General features: G+C 43.7%; 1 protein-coding gene across 5 annotated transcripts in view; it reads left to right on the top strand.

The window, feature by feature from the left end:
* Positions 1-2,187: 2,187 nt before the first annotated feature.
* Positions 2,188-27,169, top strand: part of PBX1 (PBX homeobox 1) — a 201,533-nt gene continuing 176,551 nt past the window's right edge. For 4 of the 5 annotated variants that reach the window (XM_063940043.1, XM_063940042.1, XM_063940046.1 and 1 more), the window contains exon 1: positions 2,189-2,721. In XM_063940043.1, coding sequence (XP_063796113.1) covers positions 2,531-2,721 — 191 coding nt within the window. In that variant the 5' untranslated portion in view covers positions 2,189-2,530. Of the gene's footprint in view, positions 2,722-27,169 lie in introns of all 5 variants that reach the window. The other variant, XM_063940044.1, reaches the window with a different exon arrangement.

The following is a 27,169-nucleotide window of genomic DNA, read 5'->3' as shown; positions in this document are numbered from 1 at the left end:
AATACCCATTTCAGGGAACGTGTGGTAATCCATACGTTCTAGCGATCCATGGGGCTAATTCAGCATAAGTTGTAGTTTTGCGAAAAATCTCAAAGCTATAACTCCTTCTACTAGCATGTGCGGAGCCGCCTAGCACAGGGCAAGGCCGACCCGCATGCCGGGTCCTTCCCCCCCTGCTAAAATGCAAGCGATTTGCTAAACAGCGAAGTGCTCGCATCTTTAGGGTAGCCCCCTGCGCAGGAGTCACAAAACCGCCATGTTTTGGATCGTAGCGGCTGCGTGTGACATCATGCAGCCGCCGCAGCCCACAAACGGTTTGTACATGTCTCCATTGTTCGGATAGTGCCCCCCCAACGCTGCGAGGGCACACAGAAAATGCTGCAACGCAACCCCATCACCGCCCCCCACTGTCACTTTCTCTGCAATCACAATCTAAGCCCTCGCGCATGGACGCAGTGGCGGGCATGCATTCGCAGAAGTGTGAAAGTCGCTGATTAGTGATTTCCGCACTTCAGTGACTCATACTAAATCCCAATTTTTGTGTACGCAGAAGCAAGTTTCTTTCAATGACGCATGCTCAGTATGTCGAAATGCGTGAGAGCCGTGCGCGCTGCCATCTGTGTGTGACAAAACCAGGCAAAGTATGTGCAATAACAACAGGCAGCCTCCTACATCAGCCATACAGCAAACACAGAGCCTGATTCATGAACGCAATGCTGATGTTAGCGCAGTTGAGGGATTATTTGCTGGGAGATGGCATAAAGGAAGCACAGAAAAAAGGCCACCTCTTGGGTGTTTATTATGAGCGTTGTGGGCGTGTCACTGCAAGTGGCCTGCGTTCTTACACTGGGTACACATTAGATGATTTATTTGAGATTTATCATTTTGAGCCGAATTGGAACAATAAATTGTCCCATGAGACGTACATTGCATCTTCCCATCTCCCGTATATGCAGGTCACTATGATGATTTTAATGATTTTCAGCAAATCGTCTACGCCCTACCTACTTATATACCTGATATAGCATTAATGACTAAATGATGCAAAATATATTGTTCGGTCTTTTGTAAGATTGCACAGTGTGTATGCACTATGGGGGTCATTCCGAGTTGATCGCTAGCTGCTTTCGGTCGTTGTGCAGCGATGAGGTAAAGAAAGACACTTCTACGCATGCGGCGCAATGCGCACGAGCGACGTTTTATTACAATGACCGATGTAGTTTTACACAAGGTCTGGCGAAGCATTTCAGTCGCACTGCTGCCCGCAGAATGATTGACATGAAGTGGGCGTTTCTGGGTGTCAACTGACCGTTTTCAGGGAGTGTTCGTAAAAACGCAGACGTGCCAGTAAAAACGCAGGCGTGGCTGGGCGAACGTAGGGCGTGTTTGTGACATCAAAACAGGAACTGAACAGTCTGCAGTCATCGCAAGCGCTGAGTAGGTATTGAGCTACTCTAAAACTGCACATAAATATTTTGCCTCCGCTCTGCGATCCTTTCATTCGCACTTCTGCTAAGCTAACATACACTCCAAATTGGAGGCGGCATAGCGTTTGCATGGCTGCTATAAACGGCAACGAGCGAACAACTCAGAATGACCCCCATTATCATTTCTCCGGGAGGTCACAGGAAATCGGGATGACCATTGTGTCGTTTGCACATAGTCTAATGTGTACCCTGCTTAAAACAGTGAGTCGCTTCCCCAGAGGCCGTGTTCAGATGGGACGGTAGACTATCTGGAACCACCGACTGTGCTACTGCGCACAGAAATGTGGGCATCTCAGGATTTACGCATTCCGGTGCAGGTATCTGCACTGGGTGAGGGCTGAAACTAGCATTTGCATATTATCGCAGGCACAAACGCTGCAGACAAACGCAAGTGCAGACCAGCAGCATCCGTCTCTGAATCAGGCCCACAGTCTTACATCCCTGCTTCTTTGCCTTTAAGACTCTGGCTGCTGCTGCTGCCAGCTCCACTCTCTCTCTCCCTTTCTCTCTCTCTCCCTGCCTTCCTCTCTCACATTCTCCACCTCTGAACCTCAGTGAGTGACAGCAGAGAGGGAGAGGAGGGGGAGGGGAGTGACCTGTGAGGCCACCTATTCCAGGCCGAGGTGGGCGGTGCCCTGATCGTCACTCGGCCAATCAGCGAGCAGCGGGCGGATGCTCCGTCTCCATTCTGTGTGTCAGCTCTAGAGGAGAGAGAGAGAGTGAGGGACAGACGCGGGCGGGAGGGAGGGAGGAGAGGAGCAGAGTCTCAGCCCAAACAAAAGCAGGACACCGAGCTGCTGTGTGCAACTTCCCCGCTCCGGTACAGACCCCACCCTCCGGGAGAGCTCCCGGTGTCAGCCCGCCTCCGCCTGGATCGTTCCCCCGCTCTGCTGGACTTCTCCGGATCTGGACGGATTCCTGCGCCCTGGGATTAAAAGGAGGGACCCACAACAAAGGCAGGAGAGAGAGAAGAACAATAAGAGTTCCCTGTGCGCTGCAACAGCACAGCACAGGGTGCTGCAGAGCAGGGCTCGCTCCTGGAGATGGATGATCAGCCCCGGCTAATGCACAGCCACCCTGGGGTGGGGATGGCAGGTCACCCCAGCCTGTCCCAGCACATGCAGGATGGCACCGGGGCCAGCGAGGGGGAGGGGGGCAGAAAGCAGGACATAGGGGATATATTACAGCAAATTATGACCATCACTGACCAGAGTCTGGATGAGGCACAGGCCAGGTGAGCACACCGTCCACATACATGTCCTCCCCGCACACTGCCATGTCCTGGGGATCTGTGTGCTTGCAGGGACTCTTCTATGTCCATTTTCTGTGCCTGTACTTTGTATGGCATGGTGCATACAGATCCTCAGCAGCACAACATATTGTAAGCATTTGCAGAAGGGAAATGTACTTGATTTATTGTAGCACTCACATATGCATCTCATTACAAATAACACATTATAGATATAACCATGCATATGGACACACCAGTGGCAAATCCTGACCAGCAAAGCTGACACTTTATTGGTAGGATACATTTACCATCACACTGCTGATGTCTGTTGCACAGTCCTCAATGTCTGCTGATAAATGTTATATTGCCTGTGTGGACACATGAGCTGTGCAAAGTTACCAGAGGCTGGGTCACAAGTGACACTTTCTGTAGTTCATAAATAAGTGGTGTGTGTTTAAATAGTCATTTAACACAAAGTTGGCTGTGACTATACTATAAATAGGATCTGGAAATAGATGGGCTCCTAAAGTTTTAGTGCAGCCATAAAAGTACTGTAGAGGTCAAGTTTGCCGTCAGGCCTGTTCTGTTGTCTTTCAGCTACAAAATAGGATTGTCACATAATAAATAGAGGAATAGGATGTAGCAAAGCAACACTCCATATGCTGGACATAAACAACAGTGTCATGCACCATGGTATAGTGTAAACCCATCTGTAATTCCTGGTTGGGTAGCTACTAGCCATAACACATCTGTGCATATGGCACATGTTATTATGTAGGGCAATGTGAGGTGATGTTCTGTGGGAGCAATGTATGACCACCAGCATCCTTACAAACTGTCATGTATGGGCTAGCATGTAATGTAATACAAGGGTGCTAGGGGAAGAAAGGAATGTTTTCATTGAAACGGCGTGTCGGCAGTTTACTATATTTCGACTATTTCAGCAGCTGTGTGGTGTATATAATTTTTACCTTTGCATGTATATAAGTATATGTATATTAATGTAAGTTTTGGAAGTTGATGGTTTGCTGATTCTTTTTAATTACAAAGTATGAAGTTTTAGGGCGTTCTTTCTCTTCTCCACCTTTTTCTTGATGAAGTCACCTCATACCTACATGTATTATAAACAAGCAGTCAGTAGAGTCTGGCAGTGTATTAAGAAGTTTTTCATTATTCACAAACCTGAAAATAACCTGCCTGTGTAGTAATATATTCTGTGAACTTATGTTTTTTATTTATTAATTTTTATCAAGTCTTTTGTTTTTGACTGCACCAACTCCAGTGCTAGGCCTTGGTCACGATTTCTGTTTTTTTTTTTTTTTCTGTATAGTGTATAAGGGTTCCAGCATTATATATCTTTTATTATTAATCACTGTATGCTGTATTCATCAATTTCTACATTTTCAAATTGGCCTATGCAACATGTAAGCTTACGAAGTATGGTACACACTATAGTTATTTAGAAAACCCAGTGCATGGGAGAACTGCACTTATGACAGCAAATTGTGTGTCGTTATAATGACAAAAATGTTGCCATTATTGTTCTGTGCTCAGTACAGCAACTTGCACCTAATATAAGCATCCTAATTATTTCTATGTATTTTTGATGCGCATTGTATGTTATTACAATGTAAAATCTGTGATATTAGTGTAAACTGTTCATGGTTGATAAAATAAATAAAATACTTTTGGTTTTGTGAGGATTTAAGTTTCCTTTGCAACATTAAGGGATTATTTAGAAGGCTCGGTCTAAGACTTAGTCCTAGGATACTAGTATGGTTTATGTTAAGTTCAGTTAGAAATACAGAATTTGGTAGTTATTTATTAACAGCTGTTTTCCACTGTGCCGTCTGTGCTGGGGCCTATAATACTACAATGTAGACAGTCACACAGTGACTGGTTGTTGGGACCATGTTGTCATTGGCAGTTACGTTTAAATTAACTCACTTCCTCCAGGGTTATTTGTTAGGTCTAAGCTGAGATTTTGAATGACACTAAAATCGGGCCACAGTGTCACTGTGTGAGTGAGCCATAAGAGCTGCACAATGCAGATTTCATTGCTAGTGTATTTTGTCATGGCAGATTCATTGGCTGTCATTGTAAATAGACCTAAAATTGACACACGGGTTGTTCAACTTTATATTCAATGTATATTTAGAGAGGTAACTGAGGTTTATGTGTCTGCTGTCTAGATGATAGATTCTCCCAAATCAGGTTCTTTTTTTTTTGTGTTATTGAAGTTCATTTGTATCGTGAAATACAGCTCAAATCACATTTAACCTTTTAGAGTGTATATACTGTAGCTAAAGCGTGAAAAAATGCAACCAAATCGTTAAGGATGTCTCCCCCCCCCCCCAAATAAAATTCTCTCACTATAAATCTGAATACTAGATAATCATTAGAGGTACTTTACATACTGAGCCTGTAGTGTGTGTGTGTGTGTATGTATGTATGTATGTGTGTGTGTGTGTGTGTGTATATCTATATATATATATATATATATATATATATATATATATATATATATATATATATATATATATATATATATATATATATATATATATATATATATAACATTTTTATTTTTCTCCCTCTCATGATAAACATTGTATGATGACATACATTTTATATAGGTGGCATTGGGGCTAAGACACAACAAAGCAGTGGATTTTTAATTTTAATAAAATTGTATATACGGAACATTAATGTGGTGTACATGAGATTGTTTACATACCGCCTTAATTAGATGATATGTAATACAAGTCACATAATGTACATAGAATGGGTTGGGGTAACATTACATTGCCATTTACCAAGGGAACTTTGCATATGTAAATAACACACTGTTATTCGACATCCTCTTAATTCATAAATATTTATATTTAAAGCTAGACCTTCTAAGAGACAACATCTGTTTTAAAGAAATGTTTGACAAGTCCTACATAATTTTCTTAAATCTTTTTAAGACAATCACTATCTGTTTATTACAATACAAATGAGGTCTGCCCATTAAGTAATCTAGATGACATTTGGAATACTTTTTGCTCCACTTTTAAAAGTCTCTGTGTGTGTATTTGTGTACACATATGTAAAATGTGTGTATAACATGCTCTTACATCTTGCGTATATATGTGCATGGTGTGCTTCCACAAAAGTGATCTACGAGAACTACATTTTGATTTCTGACCAAGTTAATGCGCTTAAGCTATTCCAGATAACATCTTGAAGGTTTTGTATTTTGACTTCCACAACAAATAACAGTATACATTTGTATAGTCTTCTCTTAAAAATAAAGCAATATTTATAAATTGTAGTTATTGTACCAACATCAGTTTTGTTGTGTTTTAAATTGGTACTACAATGAGCATTCTCATATATAAGTGAGTCTCTACAGAGTTTTAAAAACCTTTTAAGTGAAACAGATTTAAAAATGATTAATTCATAAAATCACCTCCCCAAAACATGCGTTTAATCTATGTATGCTATGTCCATTTCAACTGTGGAAGCCTCTTTTGTACTTTTGCTTTTGTCCATTTTGCTTGTTGTTAAGGAGGAAACCTGTTACATTTTGCGTAACGAATTGCTAAGGACACTCCTTACTGGAGTGGTTACTCCATTGCAAATATGTATTATCAGGATTCTTTGCTGCTTGTTGGGGTAATGTGGAGAGGGGTGCATACATATAGTTTAAATCGTAGTTCTCTGTTTCTTTTGTGTTGTCTAATCCTGAAGCGTTTTGTCTGTACCATGTAATGTCAGTATACCTGCCGTGTGATGTAAAGTGCTTGTATCTGCATGGAGTAAGTGAGCAGGTTTGTATTCCTGAGCCACTTTGATTAAGGGGGAGAATGTTAGCTCGCTATAAGTGGGTGGAGAGCACAGACAGGAATAGTGCACTTTTTGCTTGCTACATGCAGGTGTGTAAATCACTTGGATAAACATTCAGGTTTTATATGTTATTAAAGCTCATACTTCTGAACTGGACAGAACAAGAAGGTGTGTAACTGTAAATAAAATATATATTATTACTAAATAGTTTTCTGCTGTTTGTTTCATAGCTCCGTTAACTAGATTCAGAGCTGCAGAGAAGTGTTTGGCACACACATTTGTACAGTCTGATAGGGTTTTCAGATAGTAAGATGGAATTGACTTGGTAAGCATTGACTCTTGGGACTGGATTAGGTGGCATCGTGGATTTTTTTGCGTGAGGCATATTAATAAATGGTGCTGCTTTGTAGAACTCATGCATACCTAAACACTGTATCTATAATTCCTAAACTAACACCAATAATTAGAGGTTGATATTTTGCTAAACCCTCTCGTGTTGTAGACAGTTGTTTTGATTGTGCCTTTAATTGGAGTTACTTCATAACCGTAGTTACAATAATGGAAGGGTGATGCTTGTAATACGGGCACAAATGTTTTATCCGTCAAGTTCACTTTTTTTTTTTATAGTGATGTTTTTTTTTTTTTTTCTCACGAAAGTGGCGAAAAGGTCATGTTGGTGAGCTTGGCCATGGAGTAATCCTACCCAGTCTGCGACATTGTTTAGGTCTTTGGTCTTTCTTCTGTTTGAGCAGTGCATTTTATCGACCGGTTCTTATACTGTACATACTTAAATTATACAGTGATAACACAGAATGCTGCTGTTCATAACACAGCAGCTGAGCCCAAGATACACATCCTACAACAATGGCTAAATCCCAAAGGCTCCACAGCCAACCAAATCAACATTGTGTAACAGAACAAAAAAAAAAATATTTTTGTGATATCACCTTTTGACATATTTCTTTCTTGGGGAAATTAAAAATACTTGAATCTACTTTATGTAAAAAAATAAATAACTGGTGTTTGGGTTGAATTATGGGGTAAATCAGATGGAAGTGTCCACAGTCTTCTATGGAGCAATCATAAGTTTTATTTATTTTGTCTTTTCTCGAATAGGCCCTGTCCCCTTAATTTTAGTAAGTGACTGAATTTAGGTGTTCACGAGAGTTGTCGTTAATTATCCCAGTGACTTATAGGCCCTACACACATGCCGATATCACTGCACGATATGAACGATCTCGTTCATTAATGACCGAGATAACGTTCATATCGTGCAGTGTGGAGTCACCAGCGATGAACGATGCGCGGCCCCGCGTTCGTTCATCGCTGGTGACATGTCGGCTGTGCATGCAGCCCAATATGGACGAGATCGTCCATATTTGCCTGCACGTCTATGGAGCCGGGTGACGGGGGGAGTGAAGAAACTTCACTGCCCCCCCGCCGTCGGGTCGCCCGTAGGCCGTATCGGCCGTCGGGCACCTCGGCGGCACATCGCCTAATGTGTAGGGCGCCTTAGACTGAGCAGTGTCTTTATGGTAATGTGTGTATTTTGTATTTTTTTATTGCATTAGTCTAATGTCTTCATAAGTGGCAGCTGTTCACCAACTCATGGCCTGATCAAATGTTTACTTTTTGGAATGAGTCTTTAAATGCGAATAATATGCTATTTATTTATTAACAGTTATTTATGTAGTGTCCATACGTTCCGCAGAGCATTACAAGAGAATATTTCAGTTGTTTCAGTCCCTGGCCCCTTGGATCGTACAATCTATGTTCCCTATTACGTGGACAGACGCACACGTTAGGGAAAAGTTTTTTTTATTTTGTCAGAAGCCAATTAACCTGCCAGTATAGTTTTTCAATAGTGGGAGTAAACCAGTGCACCCTGGATGAATATCATGCAAAAACAGGAGCATATGCAATCTCTACATAGTAGGGCCATGACTGGAAACTTAACTCATAACCTCAGTGCTGTGAGGCAGTAATACTAACCACTGTGCAGAGGTTCCCAAACAGTCCTAAAGGCACCCTAACGGTCCAATTTTTAAGCATATCCATGATTGAGCACAGATTTTTAAATAAGTTTGACTGAGGTACTAATTAAGTCACCTGTGGCCAAGCATGGATATACTTAAAACCTGATCCGTTAGGGTGCCTTGAGGACCGCATTTGGGAGCCTCTGCACTATGCAATACGTGAAGAGTTTGTATAAGTACAGTAATATAAGGATATGTGCAAGTCTGCTCATTTTAGTTGACTTTTTTTTTTATTTTATTTTTTAAATATGTTATTTTATCTGTGATGGTATGTTACCACTGTAGGTTTGGGATCACATTCATTCAGTGTGACCCTGCAAAATGCTTTCTTTTACAAATAATTTGATGCTGTGTTTATGGGCTTTATAAGATGTTAAGATGGCTGTAGGTCCATTTAATCTCCAGCATTTGAATACTTTTATTATAGTGTTAATTCTCATCCTCTTGTTTTTGCTTCACTCCCTTGTCCTAATATTATTATTACCAGTTATTTATATGGCGCACACATATACCGCAGCACTTTACAGAGAATATTTGGCCATTCACATCAGTCCAAGCCTCAGTGGAGCTTACAGTCTATGTTCCCTCCTACATATATACACACACATTCACACCAAGGTTGGCTTTTTTTGGAGCCAAGTAACCTACCAGTATATTTTTGGAGTGTGGGAGGAAACCGGAGTAAACCCACTAAGCACAGGGAGAATACATAAACTCCACACTGTTAGGTCAGTGGTCGGAATCGAACCCATGACCTCAGTGCTGTGCGGTAGTAATGCTAACCATTGCACCATTCCCTTAAATTGTAAGTTCCAGAAAGTCCACCAAGATTCCATGACAACCCCAATGCATCGCTATTGGGGAGTGCAAGTGCTCAATATAGCAGATAAAAGGGTAATTTATAAGAGCACACAATAAAATACAAACCTTCTGTTAGAATTTATGTATAAAAAATATTTGTATACTTGCCTCATAGCTTTATTATAGCAATGGTGTTCACATTTGACGATATGTTATCCACGGGTGTGGTTCGTTTTATCGACAGTATCTAGGTCGACAATGTTTAGGTCGACCACTATAGGTCGACAGCCACTAGGTCGACAGGGTTTCTAGGTCGACAGGTCTAAAGGTCGACATGAGGATTTTTTTAAAAAAATTTTGGTGTCGTTTTCTTCGTAAAGTGACCGGGATCCAAAATTAGTGCACCGCGTCCCCTCGCATGGCTCGCTTCGCTCGCCATGCTTCGGGCATGGTGCCTTCGCTCCGCTACCGCTTCGCTCGGCACACTTTACCGTTCCAATTGTAGTCCACGTGGATCGTTAAGTATGAAAAAATAAATTAAAAAAAAATGTGAAAAACTCATGTCGACCTTTAGACCTGTCGACCTAGCACATGTCGACCTAGAAACCCTGTCGACCTTCCATCCATGTCGACCTAGTGACTGTCTACCTATAGTGGTCGACCTCAAGGTCTTTGTCATCTTGTAATGAGACCATTAGCAGGAATTCTTCCCTGGGCCTTGCCTGGTAAGGATATCTGATCTCTGGCTTCCTGGAGTGAACACTGCCTCTTGTAGTTGTGCTGTTACAGAATTATAGTTTACTTTGGGTCGGGACCTACACGTTGTGCTACTGCATGTTTATTGGATAAAAGCTTGTCCGAATGGACTCTTGTTACAACCCTCTAAAAGGCCAACAGAGAGAGAGAGGTACAATGGGGTCAATTCAATTCGGCAACTTATGAATAGCGCCGGGAATTAGCTCCCGACGCTATTCAATTCAGCCGCTAGTTACCCGCAATTGTCGGGAATTCTTCTCTCATCCCCGGGGGATGAGAGAAGAAACCCGACAAAAGTGCTGCCTCGCGCCGGGGAGTTAAGTCGGAGAATGCCCGTTCTCCCGACAATTCAACCTGTTTAGTCGGCGAGAACGGGACATCGCCGACTTAACTGGAGCTGAATTGAATAGCGTCGGGAGCTAATTCCCGGCGCTATTCATAAGTTGCCGAATTGAATTGACCCCAATGTGTTATGTTCCCTGGAAGTAAAACTTCTGAGACTGTATATCGCTGACCATGTGCATTCTGATTCTCATTGCATATATCTCGTTTAATGGTAATTCATCTGTGACCTTCTCATGATTTGAAGAATTTCTTGTAGAGTAGGTTAAGACCTATCTATATTTTTAAGTGCTTCAAAAAATACACAATGCTACATAAAACTAATACAGATGATGTTGACAAAGCAGGTACAAATGTGAGACTGCAAGTAGTGTGGGAGCTGTTTGTGAGATGTTTGAGCTCATACAGACGGGAAGTGAGCCAGATAATCTGACTGGAAACCAGTAAGCTGAGACACCTCAATAACCACTTTGGCTTATTAATTAAAATTTTTTTTGTAACTCGGGTGAATGAGGTATTGCACTTAGCATTCTATTCTATGTATGAATATGTATGTAGGTGTGTTGCATGGACGAACTGGGGGTCTGAAATGGCCCGGCATTCTAGCGTGCATGACAAGGGGGTGCAGTCACAGCTCATGGAGGCATGACTTAGCAGCACACCCCAGTCTTTCTGTATGTCGGGCAACCAAGCAGAGCTACTCGGCTAGGCTGTTATGCCAGACTGGCCCATCAGGCCAACTGACATTTGCTAGAAGTGCCAGATGGCCAGTTCGTCTGTTTGTGTGTGTGTGCGTGCCTGTGTTTCTGTGCGCGCCTGTGTTTCTGCCTGTGTTTGAGTGTATTGGGAATTAGCAATAACAGTCTATAACACTAATTGCATTTATTTGTTACCTAATTATACCCCATCCCTTAATTGTTTTGGATTTGGAACGTCTTGAGACCCTCATGCACCTAAAGAAAAAACAAAAAGGGATTCAAAGGTATGCGTATAGTGTAGGCATTCTTTGCAGAGATCTGCACAGTGGTTAGCATTGCTGCTTCATTGTAGTGGTCATGGGTTTAATTCTCACCAGTGTCCTATATGTGTGTTTCCTCCTACAGTCCAAAACATACTGGTATGTTGGCCTGTATGAGAAAACCATGTGCCTGGTACAAGGACAGCTAGGGGTGATAGCCTATTCTCTGTGCAGTATGGCGCTATAAATAGACACTTCTAGAAGACGTAGCAGGCAAAGGGGGAGATATATCAAATCCTGTGAAGAGTGGACAAGTTGAGACATTGCCTTAAACAAAGAGTTTGTTTCTGTATATCATTTTGTAAACTCTACTTGATAAATGCTAGCAAGAGGCTGATTGGTTACAATGGAGAACTTGTGAAGGTTAGGGCCTCACATTCTCGCACACACCCCGACCCGGGGGTCGCCATGGTGGTGGTGTTGGCATCCTTTTACCCTCTACCTACCTACATATACCAACTTGTACCTCCAGACCATCCCTTACATTCTCTACATTTGAGGTTCATACCATATGCCTCTACCAACCTACTAATCTTCGAGTTGCTGTCATTTACCGTCCACCTGGCATTTCCTCCAAATTCCTTGGCAACTTTGCTTTGTGGCTACCTCACTTCCTCTCTTCTGACATTCCCTCCATTATCCTAGGTGATTTCAGCATCCCTATCGATAACCCCACAAAATCACCTGCTTCTAAACTCCTTAACCTCACCTCTTCACTTGGTCTCTCCCAGTGGACCACCTCACCGTCCCATGTAAATGGGAGCTAACTGGATCTGGTTTTCAATCACCGCTGCAATATTTCTGACTTCTCCTATTCCCCTTTTCCCCTCTCGGACCACCATCTGATCTCTTTCAACTTATCTATCTCTGCTTCCCCATCTCTCCCTCCTAAGGCTACCGTTGCTAAGCGTAACATTGAGGCTATTGACACCTCATCCCTATCCTCCCTGTTCGACTCTCTTCTCTCTCCTATTCTCTCTCACACATGCCCTGAACAAGCCACATCCCTATACAATGCATCTCCTACTTCTGCTCTTATCTCTGTCGCTCCACCAACCACTATTCACCCTTGCAGATCAACACCTCAATCCTGGCACACCAAATGCACCAGATATCTTCAAAAATGCTCACGTACTGCCAAACGACAGTGGAGGAAATCACGCTCTAGGGCAGGCTTCCTCCATTTCAAATGCATGCTCTCATCCTTCAGTGCTGCCCTTTCCCTCTCTAAACAGTCATACTTCAAAATTCTAATCTCTACCCAGTCTTCCAATCTCCGGCGCCTCTTTGCCACTGTCAACTCCCTCCTCTACCCACTACCACCTCCTCTCCCTTCCTCATTGTCTGCTCTTGACTTTGCCACTTATTTTACATCAAAGATTGACTCCATACGTCAGGACATCACATCCCACCAGACCAGCAACGAGCCATCACCCATCCCTTGCCACCCCTCCCCTCTCACCAACTCCGACATCTTTCTCCCATGTATCTGGTGAGGAAGTCATGGCCCTCATTCGTTCCTCCCCCCACAGCACCTCCCCACTTGACCCTATTCCCTCCCACCTCCACCGCTGCCTCTCTCCTTCTGGCTGTTTCCATCTTGCCCACCTTCTCAATCTCTCCCTCTCATCAGGCACTATCCCCTCTGCCTTCAAGCATGCACTCCTCGCCCCTATTCTTAAAAGCCTACCCTTGATCCAAACACACTCTCCAACTATAGACCCATCTCTCTCCTCCCTTTTGCCTCCAAACTCCTTGAGCGTATTGTCTATAACCGCTTCACTGCCTTTCTTTCCCCCCACTCACTGCTTGACCCATTCTAGTCTGGTTTCCGTTCTCTCCACTCCATTGAAACTGCCCTCACAAAAGTGTGCAATGACCTTCATGCAGCCAAATCTGCTTATTCTTCTTGACCTCTCTGCTGCTTTTGACACTGTGGACCACCCTCTCCTTCTGCAAATCCTTCACTCTCTTGGTCTGCGTGATACTGCCCTCTCCTGGCTGTTCTCCTACCTCTCTGATCATTCTTTCTCTGTCTCCTCTTATGACACTACCTCCCACCCACTACCACTAACTGTTGGTGTCCCCCAAGGTTCTGTTCTTGGTCCTCTCCTTTTCTCTCTATATGTCCTCTTTAGGTGAACTCGGTTCTTTTAACTTCCAATACCACCTCTATGCTGATAACACTCAAATCTACCTTTCCTCCCCTGATCTCTCCTCACTCGTACCTCCAACTGTCTCTCTGCTATCTCCTCCTGGATGTCCCAACGCTTTCTTAAACTCAACATGTCCAAGGCTGAGCTGATCATCTTCCCACCCTCCCGCACAACCTCACCTCCCACAATCTCATTATCCATTGATGGCACGACTATCTCCTCTAGCCCCCAAGTACACTGTCTTTGGCGTAATCCTTGACTCCTCCCTCTCCTTCAAACCACACATTCAGCACCTCTCACAAACTTGTCATTTTCATCTCAAAAACATTTCCAGGATCAGACCCTTCCTCACCCAGGATGCCACAAAGACCATTATCCATTTACTGATTATTTCCAGACTGGATTACTGTAATCTCCTCCTAACTGGCCTCCCTGACAATTACCTCTCTCCGTTCCAATCTATCCTCAATGCGGCAGCCCGGCTCATCTTCCTCACCAAACGCACTACATCCACCTCCCCTCTTCTATAAGACCTTCACTGGCTTCCCTTCCCTTTCAGAATCCAATTCAAACTTCTCACACTCGCATACAAAGCCCTCACCCACTCCTCCCCCACTTACACCTCTGACCTTCTCTCCCTTTACTCTCCCACCTGTCCTCTTCGCTCTGCTAATCCACGCCGACTCTCCTGTCTTCTGATTACTTCCTCCCACTCCTTCCTCCAAGATTTTTCACGTGCTGCTCCCGTACTTTGGAATTCTCTACTTCTTCCCCTCAGACTCTCCACCTCTCTACAGAACTTCAAACGGGCTCTCAAGACCCACTTCTTTACCAAACCCAGGCAAATCTCATCCTAACCCTCTGTCCCACGCTTGGTCTACCCCATCTGTGTCACCCCTGTCTGCCCCTTCCCTTTAGAATGTAAGCTCTCATGAGTAGGGCCTTCTTCCCTCATGTGCTTATCCTTTTCTTACTTTAATAATCCCCACCTGCCCAAATCCTGCAGTTCTCGGCTACCTTGATACTTATCTCAGTGTCGTGTACTGATGTAGTTATGGTAAGTTACCCTGTACTTGTCCGATATTGTCTTCAACTGTAAGTTGCTGTTTTCTTGTTTTGATTATGTGCATATGTACTCTGTAATTGGGCGCTGCGGAATCCTTGTTGCTCCATATAAATAAAGGATAATACTAAGTTAGCTACAGTTCCCCCTTAAGGATAAATGTGATGCGGGTGAGCAGGATTAGCAGCAATCTGATACATAGCCTTACCAGCAGATGGCACATGACTGTAGGAGGGAGACTTACTGCGCATGCTCCCCATTTCTATGCAGTACCTGAACTAAAACAGCTATGTGCCTAATAGACAGGGGAGTGGGTCGTATCCCAGACTTCAACAAAGAGGGAGAACTTCTACCCAAAGTACTACGAAGGCAGACTGATGTCCATAGTGAGGTACAAAGTCTTAGGAACACGGGGAAGAAGGTCCCATAACAGTGGGCATTAACCTTACCACTGCCAAGGTGGATGTGAAGGGAATATTGTGTACAGTACAGAGATGTGTGTTGATTCCCCCAGTTAGCTGCACCAAGGCCTCAGTAGTAAGTCTGGAGTGATGTGAACACTAGATTAAGAACCGGGTTCCAGCAAGTTACTGAGAATATGAATAAAGAAACTATAGTGAATCCTTGTCAGACACCCTGTGAAAATGTTACACTTTTTATATGACACGGAAAGTGAGTGCTCAGATTATTATAAATATAGTAAGCACATTAAGGAGGGTTAGCGTTTTCTGTTGTAAGTTCCCCAGAGTAAGACCATCCATACCATTGTTCATTAACCTGTGTGTGTGTGTGTGTGTGTGTGTATAGTGAAACATTATTACTTTTGTGCCCATCTCTACACTGCTATGGGAAATGATCTATAAATAATACAGTTCTTAATTTGAGTAAACAAGGAAGCTGTGTATATTGATGTACACTTAAAGGGGAAACATCACTGCTGACTAACCTGTCTTTTCAGAATTATTGTCAAATCCTCCTTTAAATCAAATTCCCCCTTTTTTACCCCATGGGTCAGATTTTCTATGTAATTTCTCTGATGTTCAATGGCCACTTCAACCGAGTATATTTATTTTTATATGTAAATTTTTGGTTCTGTTCTTGAATGTGTTTATGTCTGTAGAAATAGTTATTGTACATAGTCATGTAAACTTGATCAAGTATGTGGTTTTAAATATCCGAAGATAATAAACCATCACCTGCTGTAGTCCCCAAAAGTCCTAAATTTGATAAATATAATCTTGTGGGACAAATACCTAATGTTCATTCTTGTACTCTCTGCTCTGTTGCTTCTAGTGCTGAGATACAGACCAGAGTGTGCTAGAAGCACCAGAGCAGGGAGAGACGCCCTAAGCAGAAATGAGGAGCGGAACGGGTTCTGACAGGTGCAGGGTTCTAGAATGAACACTGAATACCCATAACATATTTTATTGTATTTGTTAATGATTCACTGCATACTAGTACATTTACAAATTAATGGCTGAAAGTAGAAAAAAAAGAAAAAGGAATTTCGATTTTGGGATGGCCAAGTCCATATATAGATCACAGCCCCACTGGCTTGCCCTGACAGGTTTTTAACAAAGCAGTGCTTAGGCAAATGCTCTCAAATGTCAACAAACTAGAGCAGTGGTTCTCAAACTCAACTGCAGTTTTTTTTTTTTTTTTTTAGTTCCTTGAGGAATTCCATCTGTACAAATAGGTCCGATAGTGACCGACCCAGCAAAATTGAATAACTCGCCTGTCCATGAATAAAGAAATCCAGAAAACATGGCATGATGGTGGTACTTGAGGACTGTAGTTGAGGGGATGTAGTCACAATCCTGGTGGTCAGCATACCGACGCCAGAATGCCAGTAGGGGGCCGAGCGCTGTTCCCACTCGTGGGTGTCCATGACACCCATAGAGTGGCAATAGAACGTGTGGCGAGCGCAGCGAGCGCGTAAGGGGCTTTATTGCCCTCGTCCACCTGCCGACATTCTGGCAGACGGGATCCTGGTATCGGCATGCTGAACGCCGGTATCCCAAGCCGAGTTGAGAACCACTGTGCTCGTACAATAAGAAATAATACTAATGTAAATAAAAGGATTTCTTCAAATTATTATTGTTAATGTTAGCTCTGCAAGCTACTAAATCATGGAGCTTGTTAAGTTTTAGGATGTGGTGAGAAGTAGATGGTAACTAGTTTATGTCCTCATATGTAATTAAATATATGACACAAGGTGTTCCCTTTTTCACATCTTCAACACTGTTGTATGTATACTGTTTATAGACTGTGCGTGGCATCATTTTAACTGCAGAAGTTCTAGAAATAATCTTCTTACTAACCCCTTTTCTTATTGTCACTGCTGTTTGCAGCCTTAAACTGGGTACACACTTGTCCAATCCTCGGCAGATGGGACTGTTTGTACAATCCTTCTGCAGACCTGCTCCCAGATTCCATACCCAATCCTCGCTATACACTTGTCCAATTTTTCAGCAGATCAATCTGTGTCTCCTGAAACCTGCTGAAAAAATAAATTTGGCTGTGGGAGAAGGGGGATTTATTTAATTAGAATTTAATTATTTTTAATAGTGAAAAGCGGATGGGGACAGGATTTTAATGTTCCATCCAAGAAAAAAATGTGTTGGTCCCCCCAAGTCATAACCACCCCGGACTATTTTAGCCGGCACTGGTCCAAAAAATACAGGGAGGAAAACGTGTAAGGGTTTCCTATATTTAATGAACCAGTCCCAGGCTCTTGGAGCTGGCACCAGTTCTAACAATATGGGGAACAAAACAAGTAGGGGTTCCCTCGTATTTTAAGAACCAGCACCTGGCTCCTGTAGTGGCGGTGTGTGTGTGAAGGGGGGGGTTACCACATCCAGGGCGCACACTTGACAAGGTCCCATGGCCAAGACATTCACCCTACCACCCTAACTAGTCAGCCCAGGCCAGTAATTCCTGGGGAAGTGGGGACCCCCAATAAAGAGGTCCCTCTTCTCTAGGGCACCCAAGGTCAGGGCTACAGCCCTAGGCTATCCGCGGTACTCTTGAGCTTTAAGGGTGTCGAGTTGATAATCCATTGGTAAAGGAATAATATTGTCTTTTACAGGAAGACTACAGGTCCCAGCAAGCCTCCACCGCATGCTGCTACTTGGAGAACCGCAAGTATCAGCAGGCGTAGCATTAAGGGCCCACTGGTACCTACATACCCCCTGTTAAAGAAATATTAAAATAAATACAGGACACCAAATATTTTACTATGTTACCTTCTTGGGGGGGCCGGAGGCCTTTAAGCTGTTTTGCATGGCTGCTGCCCATCCGGGACTTCCCTGGCATCTTCAGGAGCTTTTCATTGCTCCTCCTCCACCGTCGGACTGACACCCGCTGCCTTGCTCTTGCTAATATGAGCCAGCATAAGGGGGATGAGCAAAGCCACAGTGAGCCACATTTTTTAAGCTGGAAGTCATGCCCACTGTTATTAATGCATTCTGCTCGCTGCTGACCTCTGCAAAGTTAAATTGTCCAGTCCCACCGCCTTACTCCCTACCGCCTTACCATTCGCTGAGACCTGCAGCAGTGGCAGACGGTTCTGGGATCCCTCCGGATTCCGCACCGCTGCCATGCTAATAATGTGCTTGACTGCCCGGGACTGGAGATCGGTTGCCTGCTCCTGTCTCCGCCGCCTACACTCTACAGTATTGGACACCTGGTCGGCTGTTGGGTCTCCTAGTTTTAAGCAGGTTTAAAAACCAGGCGCCCCGGGTGTGCGGGTTGGTCAGCAGAGGGTACACACTTGTCCAGTGTTGGGTAAACCGGTCAGTCGGGTGTCAGATCTCCCGTGGATTGGACAAATGTTTACCCAGCTTTAGTGATGCCAGCTCAATGGCACGATTGGGAAAGTATTAATTGTTTTCCATAGAAATTGTTGTTAAAAGAGAGAAAGGAGCCGTGACATACAGTATGTTGGAGTATCTTAGGAGGTTTCCAGTTACACCATCCTTTTTTAATTTTTGTATTTTTTTTTTTTGCTGTGGGCAACCCCAGAGGGTGGGTCAGAGGACTAAGGTGGAGATGTATCAAGTCTTCGAGAGAGAGAATAAGGTATTTGCCCAAAGCACCGATCAGCTTCTTGCAGTTATATAGCACAGTCTTTGAAATAACAGAAACTGGTTGCAACTTCTACGCTTTCACTCTCTCTCTCCAAGACTCGATACGTCTCCCTGTTGCGAGGAGGCGTGATGATGCAGTTTTTGTCTTCATGACCAAGACTTGACAGCTTATTGATATGAATTATCAGGAATGCATCATCAAGGCTAGGACTCGCGCTCTTTTCAAGAAAGAGGTATAACATCTTGGATGGTGACCTCCACCCAGAAAAATTTGGGATCTCATTGGTAGTTTTACAGAGTAGATAAGTATGAGTTACCAAGAAACCCCTTTTCACCTGTCTAGTTGATCTACAGATTTCCAGGAACCTTCCAGTTAGAATACGCATTTTATCATTTAAAACACATGGTCTAAGACCTAGGAAACATTTTCGGGAGTGTCTGCATATATTTTATTGACATTTGAGGTGACAAAAATGGCCACTGTTGCTTATGTTTCTAGCTTAAGGGGTATATGCAATTAGCGGCGAATCGCGGCAAATTATCGGCCGTTTTTCAACTCGACACAATTCGACAGGCTAATTTCGGCAAGTGGGTGCCGAAATTGACCATATGCGATAAAAAACGGATTAGACAGTCCCGCGGCCGAAAAACGGCCGATTTGACGGATTTTGATCCGTTTTTTTAAAAACGGGAAAAAACAGGAAAAACCCGAAAAAAATGGCGTGGGGTCCCCCCTCCAAAGCATAACCAGCCTCGGGCTCTTCGAGCTGGTCCTGGTTCTAAAAAACCGGGGGAAAAATTGACGGGGATCCCCCGTATTTTTAAAACCTGGCGCAGAGCCCGGTGCTGGTACAAAAAATACGGGGGACAAAAAGAGTAGGGGTCCCCCGTGTTTTATACACCAGCATCGGGCTCCACTAGCTGGACAGATAATGCCACAGCCGGGGGTCACTTTTATACAGCGCCCTGCGGCCGTGGCATTAAATATCCAACTAGTCACCCCTGGCCGGGGTACCCTGGGGGAGTGGGGACCCCTTCAATCAAGGGGTCCCCCCCCCCAGCCACCCAAGGGCCAGGGGTGAAGCCCGAGGCTGTCACCCCCCCCCCCCCCCCATCCAAGGGCTGCGGATGGGAGGCTGATAGCCTTGAGAAATGTGAAAGAATATTGTTTTTTCCAGTAGTACTACAAGTCCCAGCAAGCCTCCCCCGCAAGCTGGTACTTGGAGAACCACAAGTACCAGCATGCGGAGAAAAACGGGCCCGCTGGTACCTGTAGTTCTACTGGAAAAAAAATATCCAAATAAAAACAGGAGACACACACCTTGATAGTAAAACTTTATTGCACAACTGCCGACACACACATACTTACCTATGTTGACCCGCCGACTGCCACAGTCTCCGACGATCCGGGGTACCTGTGAAAAAAATTAGACTCGCCTCAATCCAGTGTCCGGGAGATAATCCACGTACTTGTTAAAAAAACAAACCGCATACCCGACCATGCCGGACTGAAAGGGGTCCCATGTTGACACATGGGACCCCTTTTCCCGAATGTGCCGGGACCCCACGTGACTCCTGTCACTGAGGTCCCTTCAGCCAATCAGGAAGCGCTACTTCCGTGGCGCTCACCTGATTGGCTGTGCGCGTCTGAGGTCAGACAGCGCATCGCAAAGCCTCTCCATTACTTTCAATGGTGGGAACTTTGCGGGTAGCGGTGGGGTTACCCGCGGTCAGCCGCTGACCGTGGGTGACCTCACCGCTGACGCAAAGTTCCCACCATTGAGTATAATGGAGAGGCTTTGCGAGGTGCTGTCTGACAGCTCAGACGTCCAAACAATCAGCAGAGTGCCAGGACGTTGCGCTCGCTGATTGGCTGAAGGGACCTCGGTGACAGGAGTCACGTGGTGTCCCAGCATTCGGGGAAAGGGGTCTGATGTGTAAACATGGGACCCCTTTCAGTCCGCTGGTTCGGGTATGCGGTTTGTTTTTTTGCCAAGTACGTGGATTTATATCTGGACACTGGATTGAGGTGAGTCTAATTTTTTTCACAGGTACCCCGGATCGTCGGAGACTGTGGCAGTCAGCGGGTCAACATAGGTAAGTATGTGTGTGTCAGCAGGTGTGGAATAAAGTTTTACTCTCAAGGTGTGTGTCTCCTGTTTATATTTGGGTATTTTTTTTCCAGTAGTACTACTACAGGTACCAGCGGGCCCGGTTTTCCTCCGCATGCTGGTACTTGTGGTTCTCCAAGTACCAGCTTGCGGGGGAGGCTTGCTGGGACTTGTAGTACTACTGGAAAAAACAATATTCTTTCACATTTCTCAAGGCTATCAGCCTCCCATCCGCAGCCCTTGGATGGGGGGGGACAGCCTCGGGCTTCACCCCTGGCCCTTGGGTGGCTGGGGGGGGACCCCTTGATTGAAGGGGTCCCCACTCCCCCAGGGTACCCCGGCCAGGGGTGACTAGTTGGATATTTAATGCCACGGCTGCAGGGCGCTGTATAAAAGTGACCCCCGGCTGTGGCATTATCTGTCCAGCTAGTGGAGCCCGATGCTGGTGTATAAAATACGGGGGACCCCTACTCTTTTTGTCCCCCGTATTTTTTGCACCAGGCGCAGAGCCCGGTGCTGGTTTTAAAAATACGGGGGATCCCCTGTCATTCCCCCCCCCCCCCCCCCCGGATTTTTAGAACCGGGACCGGCTCGAAGAGCCCGAGGCTGGTTATGCTTTGGAGGGGGGACCCCACGCCATTTTTTACCGGGATTTTACCATTCCATCTAAAAATAAAATAAAATAAAGTATTATTTAAAAAAATATATGAAAAATACTTGTGCCTCCAAAAAAGACAAACCAAGTACCTAATCCCTTCTAATATAAATAGATATGCTATTACCAATAAAAAAAAACACCAAAAAAAAACCATGTTTTAATTTTTTTTTTTTATTAGTTTCACCCACCAAAGTGTGGCGGATTGAAAATGACGAATTTACTGTCTAAAAGCACTGTTGTCGAATTTCCAAACTACAATTGAATATACTTTGGTCGAATTGCAGCACTTGTATCATTGCAGAAAAGTCGAATTTGACTAAAGTCGAATTTCAAAAAGTCGAATTTTGAAAGTCCGTTTTTTTGACGGAAAGTACTGAATTGCATTGACGATTTTTTTTTTTTGGCGAAAAAGTCCAGTTTTTCGCCAATTTCAGGAATTCGACCGCAATTGCATATACCCCTTAGTGTATTATTTTTACAAATTTGCACCTACAGTAGTTTTTTCTGACAAGTAATAGATGAAAATGTAGAGAACCAATGGTTGTGTTTCACTGCAGTATGTAATTTTAATTGGTTGTGATTTGGAAAGATAGATTTCTTTAAACAGATTAATATGAATGTTGTTTTTTTCATTAACCACTTAACTGGCATGGTCAGCTCACATGCAACCGCGCCACCCCACTGTGTCCCCCAGTTTTTGATGAGGAGATCCGTTCTGCAGATATGCATAATGTAATATAAAAAAATATATTTTTAAACTATATTATATAAAAAAATAATTAAAATATATATTTTATAACTGTTTTGAAGGGAAAAATCGTCAGTTAAGTGGATAAGGTACAGCTTTATATCTTTACTTTTATTGAATATTTGATTACATTTTAATTTTCTGATTTCAGTTTTCATCTGACTGCTGCCTATTTTCTGCATGCAATTCTGAATGATTCTGTTGTGTTCTTCTTATTTATACCTTCTGGTAAGGTTTATTCACAAAAATGATCTTGTGCATACACACTTGCCAATCATCCACCAGATCTGTCTGGCCAGCAGATCTGTTTGAATATACCCGCTCACTTCTGATGCCATATTCAATGGATTCTGCGACCTATTGCGCAATAGTGAGTAGCCGCACACACACAGGCAGATGTAACAATAGTCTGCATTGGCTGTGTTGTAGGGCCGACCTGATATATCTGAGAACGATGTCATTCACAGACCTATCCGTACACATGGGCAGATGTATTTAGCAATATGTTGTTCGTCTGCTCTGTGAACGACATATCACATAGTGTTTACACAGCCTAATAATAACCATTATTTATATAGCGATTATTTAAAAAAAAAAAAAAATTTTTTTTTTTAAACGTCAAACCACTTTACATTCTCAGGAACCAAACCATATCACATAGAAGGCAGCCATCTTGGGTGCTCTAAAATGGTTACATTGGAAGAATACTTAACCATATGAAATACAAAGTACAAGATACCCACAAAAGCACCAGGTTTGCGGGCACTACATAGGTTACAATGAGTGTGATAAGCAAGATGTGGAGATGATTGGCTGGTACATTCTCTCCCTCCAAGTCTTAAGGACCATATACATGGGAGAGATGTGTGCTGAGCGATGTGGGGGAAGATGGGGGGCAGGGCGCTCATTTTACCCAGCGGGTGAATTGAGCGACATGCTATATTGAGCCTGCATTTAGGCCAATCTAGCACCGGCGATAGTGATGTGCGGGGCCGCGCATCGCTATTGTTGTGGGGGTACATACGAGTGATCTGTGCTTAAAATCTAACCAATCTGGTCAGATTGCTTAGATTTTAAGCATGGATCTCTCCGTGAATACCTCCAAATTAATGATAAACTAGAAAAGACAAAAGGTCCAAGCTAATGGTGCTGCTGCAGACAAAGGTATTGTTAGAACTGGGGCCTACCTAGACTAGATGAATGAACTGTTCAAGGCATGGGTCTTGTTGGAGCAGGGGCCTGGGTGGTGCCAGAGGACCTATGTTCATAAAAAGAGGTTTGAATCGTCACTTGCTTGGTTGAGGTTTACAACAGTGCTAATACCATAGTACCGCTCTTCTTTATGTCATTTTCGTTAGTTCTTATAAATAGTCAAGTGCACTTTCTTTGTTCTGTAGTATTTTTTTTATGTAGAATTGTAGTTTTTGTTGGAGGCTCCATGCTTTACATTTGCTGTGGACGTCTATTGCTCTATCATCTGCTCTGTTTATTAGTCTGTTGCCTGGAATGACTCTGTTCCCCACCTCTACCCAACATTTACATGGCAATAGCTGGCTGTGGCCTATCACGAAGCTCCTGTGAAAGACCAAATATATTTGTCTCCTGTACATGAGTTGAGTCCTTATTCTGTGGCTTATTCTGTAAGAGTTCTCCTCAGAATAGTCACTTATATCTATTTCCAGTTGTTGTTGACATCTTTCACTTTGCGTATAAGCAATGGCCCAACCGAAGCTGTTATTTATTAGCAGTCATTTATATAGCACACACATTCTGCAGCGGTTTACAAAGAATTTTCGTCCATTCGCATCAGTTCCTGCCACAGTGGAGCTTACAATCTATTACAATCAAACCTGATCGCTGTTATGCGATTTCGCAAGCCAGACAATTATCGATCGACTGCGCATGCCTACGGATCGTAATGCGCATGTGTGAGGCCAAACTGCGAAAGAATCCAGTGAATTTTTTTGGATCGCTAGCTGTATGCAAGTTGATTAACAGGAAGCAGACATTTGGGGGTGGTAACTGGCCGTTTTCTGGGAGTGTCGGGAAAAAACGCAGGCGTTTTCAGGGAGGCTGTGTGAAGTCAGCCCCGGCCCCGATCAGCCTGTTGCTGTCGCACTGTAGGAGTAGGTCCTGGGCTACGCACAGACTGCACACACTGGAAAAAAATTATTCGATGTGAGTGAGTTGCGAACGGATTTGCAGCTGACCATCGTACGTAGATATTTTCACAAGGCGTATGCAGATTTGCATGGGGCGGGTATTCACTCTGTTTGGGCAGCGACTATGTGATTGCAAACCTCTGCAAATTCGCAGAGGAGCGATCAGGTCTGAATCTGGCCCTATATTTGCTACCACATGTACATGAACACACGCCAGAGTTTTTATTTATTTTTTGAGCCAGTTAACCTACCAGTATATTTTTGGATTGCGGGAGGAAACCCACGCAAGCACGGGGAGAATAAAAACACTTAACACAGTTAAGGCCATAGGGGGATATACAGTTTACCCCGAAGAGACATTGAGAGTAAAAAACCCCGATGTTTCTCCGGGTGCTGCGGTCGGGCTATTTGATTAGCTCAGCCGGTAACAAGTGCATTTACACTCGTAAACACACAGGTTCAGTGAAACCTGTGTGTTATCGGGTGAAATGGCCCCGTTTTCGGGGACATAGCTTTGCCTGCCGGAGGCAGGTGAAACAAAATCCCAGATAAGCCGCGGCACGCGCCAGCTTATCGGTGCTAATTAGATATCCCCCGGTGGCGATACATTACACCCAACTTGCTGTCGGGGTAATTGAATATCCCAGATAGTGGGAATTGAACCCATGACTTCAGTGCTGTGAGGCAGTAATGCTAACCATTACACAGTCTGTGCTGCCCATTACCGTCAAGCAGTTGGACTGTAAATAGTGTCTGCTGCAGGGTTATTGCAGCAAGCTTTTTGCTACAGTATGTTGTAAAATAAGCACATTTATTCATGCAAATAATTTTATACTTTAGCAGAATGAAAGATGGAAATCAGTCAGCCTTTTGTGGGGTGGGGGGTTGTATAATTTAATGTGCAACCACTTTATTTGTTCCATGTGCTTTATTCCCTGATTCCTGTTGAATATTCCTTTCAGGTATCCAACTTTTATGAATAACAATGAAAAACGAAACTCTTATAACCTCCCTATTTTCCTTTAAAAATAACAACTTTATGAAATAGATTATAAAGATGTTTAAAGTGGAAGCAGAGTTTTCATAAAGTCATATTCCTAGCTATAGCTAAGGGCTATGGAGAGTTAGGTGATATTACAGACCCCCAAGTCTGTATTTCATTATTATTATTTTTTATTGATTTTTTTTTTTTTTACATGACTTATTTTTGCTGGCAAAGTACTATGAACTTTAGTTTTTCCATGCTTTGTTGTAAATTTATAAACAAACTTTGTTGAAGATCCTACACTCCTGTGCCTAATGGGCCCTACACATTGGCCGACATTACTGCACGATATGAACGATCTCGTTCATTAATGAACGAGACAACGTTCATATTGTGCAGTGTGGAGGCACCAGCGATGAACGATGCGCGGCCCCGCGCTCGTTCATCGCTGGTGCCCTGTCGGCTGTGCATGCAGGCCAATATGGACGAGATCGTCCATATTTGCCTGCACGTCTACGGAGACGGGAGGAGTGACGTTTTTTCACTCCCCCCGTCACTGATCCCCCCCGCCGCTGGGTCAGCGGTCGGGCAGCTCGGCGGCACATCACCTAGTCTGTAGGGCCTATAAGAAGCAAAGTAAACCTTGCATTTAAGCTAGCTGACTTATGTGTACAGTATTTGTAATAACGATAAGATATAAAAATAATCAGAAAATATGTGATACTATAATTGGGTATTTATTGTATATATCTGTCCATCTGTGTAGACAGATTAGTAGTCACATTCCTATTTGCTTTGCTGTATTCTTTAATCCTGCCCTACACTGGAGAGTCCTGCTTTCTCAGAATCTACAGCACTATAAATTATGTGCAGTTTGTTTGTGTCTTGTGGAGGTCTTAACGGAAGTGTGTGAGGCGCTAATAACCACAGTGTGATTAATGATAATTTCTCTGTGTGAGATTTCCCCTTGGTATCATCTGGCAATGTCCTGGGGCACAAAGCAGTAAAAATGAGAAGTGCTCGTCTTTCTATGTGATTTGTCCCATTTGTGCAGGGGCTGCTACCTTTCCTGTGGTGGTTCTACTAGTTATACGTCTAGCATATGATTTCGGACAATTTTTGTTACTACGTTTGCCATTGAAGTTTGTTAATATGCATTAAACACGGTATATGTATGGATTACATAAATACTATGACTACTTTTAGATTTTAACTGACCTTGATACTTGTTGAAAATGTCTTTTTTACGTCCTGGCATTTATATTAGTCCGTATCTGCATATATTGGAATAGAACTCTTGTGTGTTAAGGTCATCATACACTACTGCGACCTCTCAGAGGGAAGAAGTCACATACGATCTTCCTTGAACTGCCCAGCAGCTTCCCGGGCGCGCAGGATCGCATATGGTACATCGTATGCAGTCCTTTTGCATATAATGTATCGTATGCGATCCCAGCCAAGGCTGCCGACCTGATAAATCTATAGTGCGGCCCTTACGATCTCCAGCTCCGATAGTCATGGGACTGCGCTTCGGATCGGAATCTGAGGTAAAACGCATGTGATTTGACACTTTTCATCTGATTTCTCAGCCCACGTGTCGGAATTGGATGAAAGGGGCCCAAATCGCACTAGTGTATTGGCACCTTTAGATCAGTTCTGAGTCACATGGGAAGATTTGTATTCATACTGATATTAT

This window comes from Pseudophryne corroboree, chromosome 9, assembly GCF_028390025.1.
Source record: "Pseudophryne corroboree isolate aPseCor3 chromosome 9, aPseCor3.hap2, whole genome shotgun sequence".
Classification (NCBI taxonomy): Eukaryota; Metazoa; Chordata; class Amphibia; order Anura; family Myobatrachidae; genus Pseudophryne; species Pseudophryne corroboree.
The sequence above is the reverse complement of the archived record's forward strand: the minus strand, read 5'-3'. Positions and strand labels throughout refer to the sequence as shown.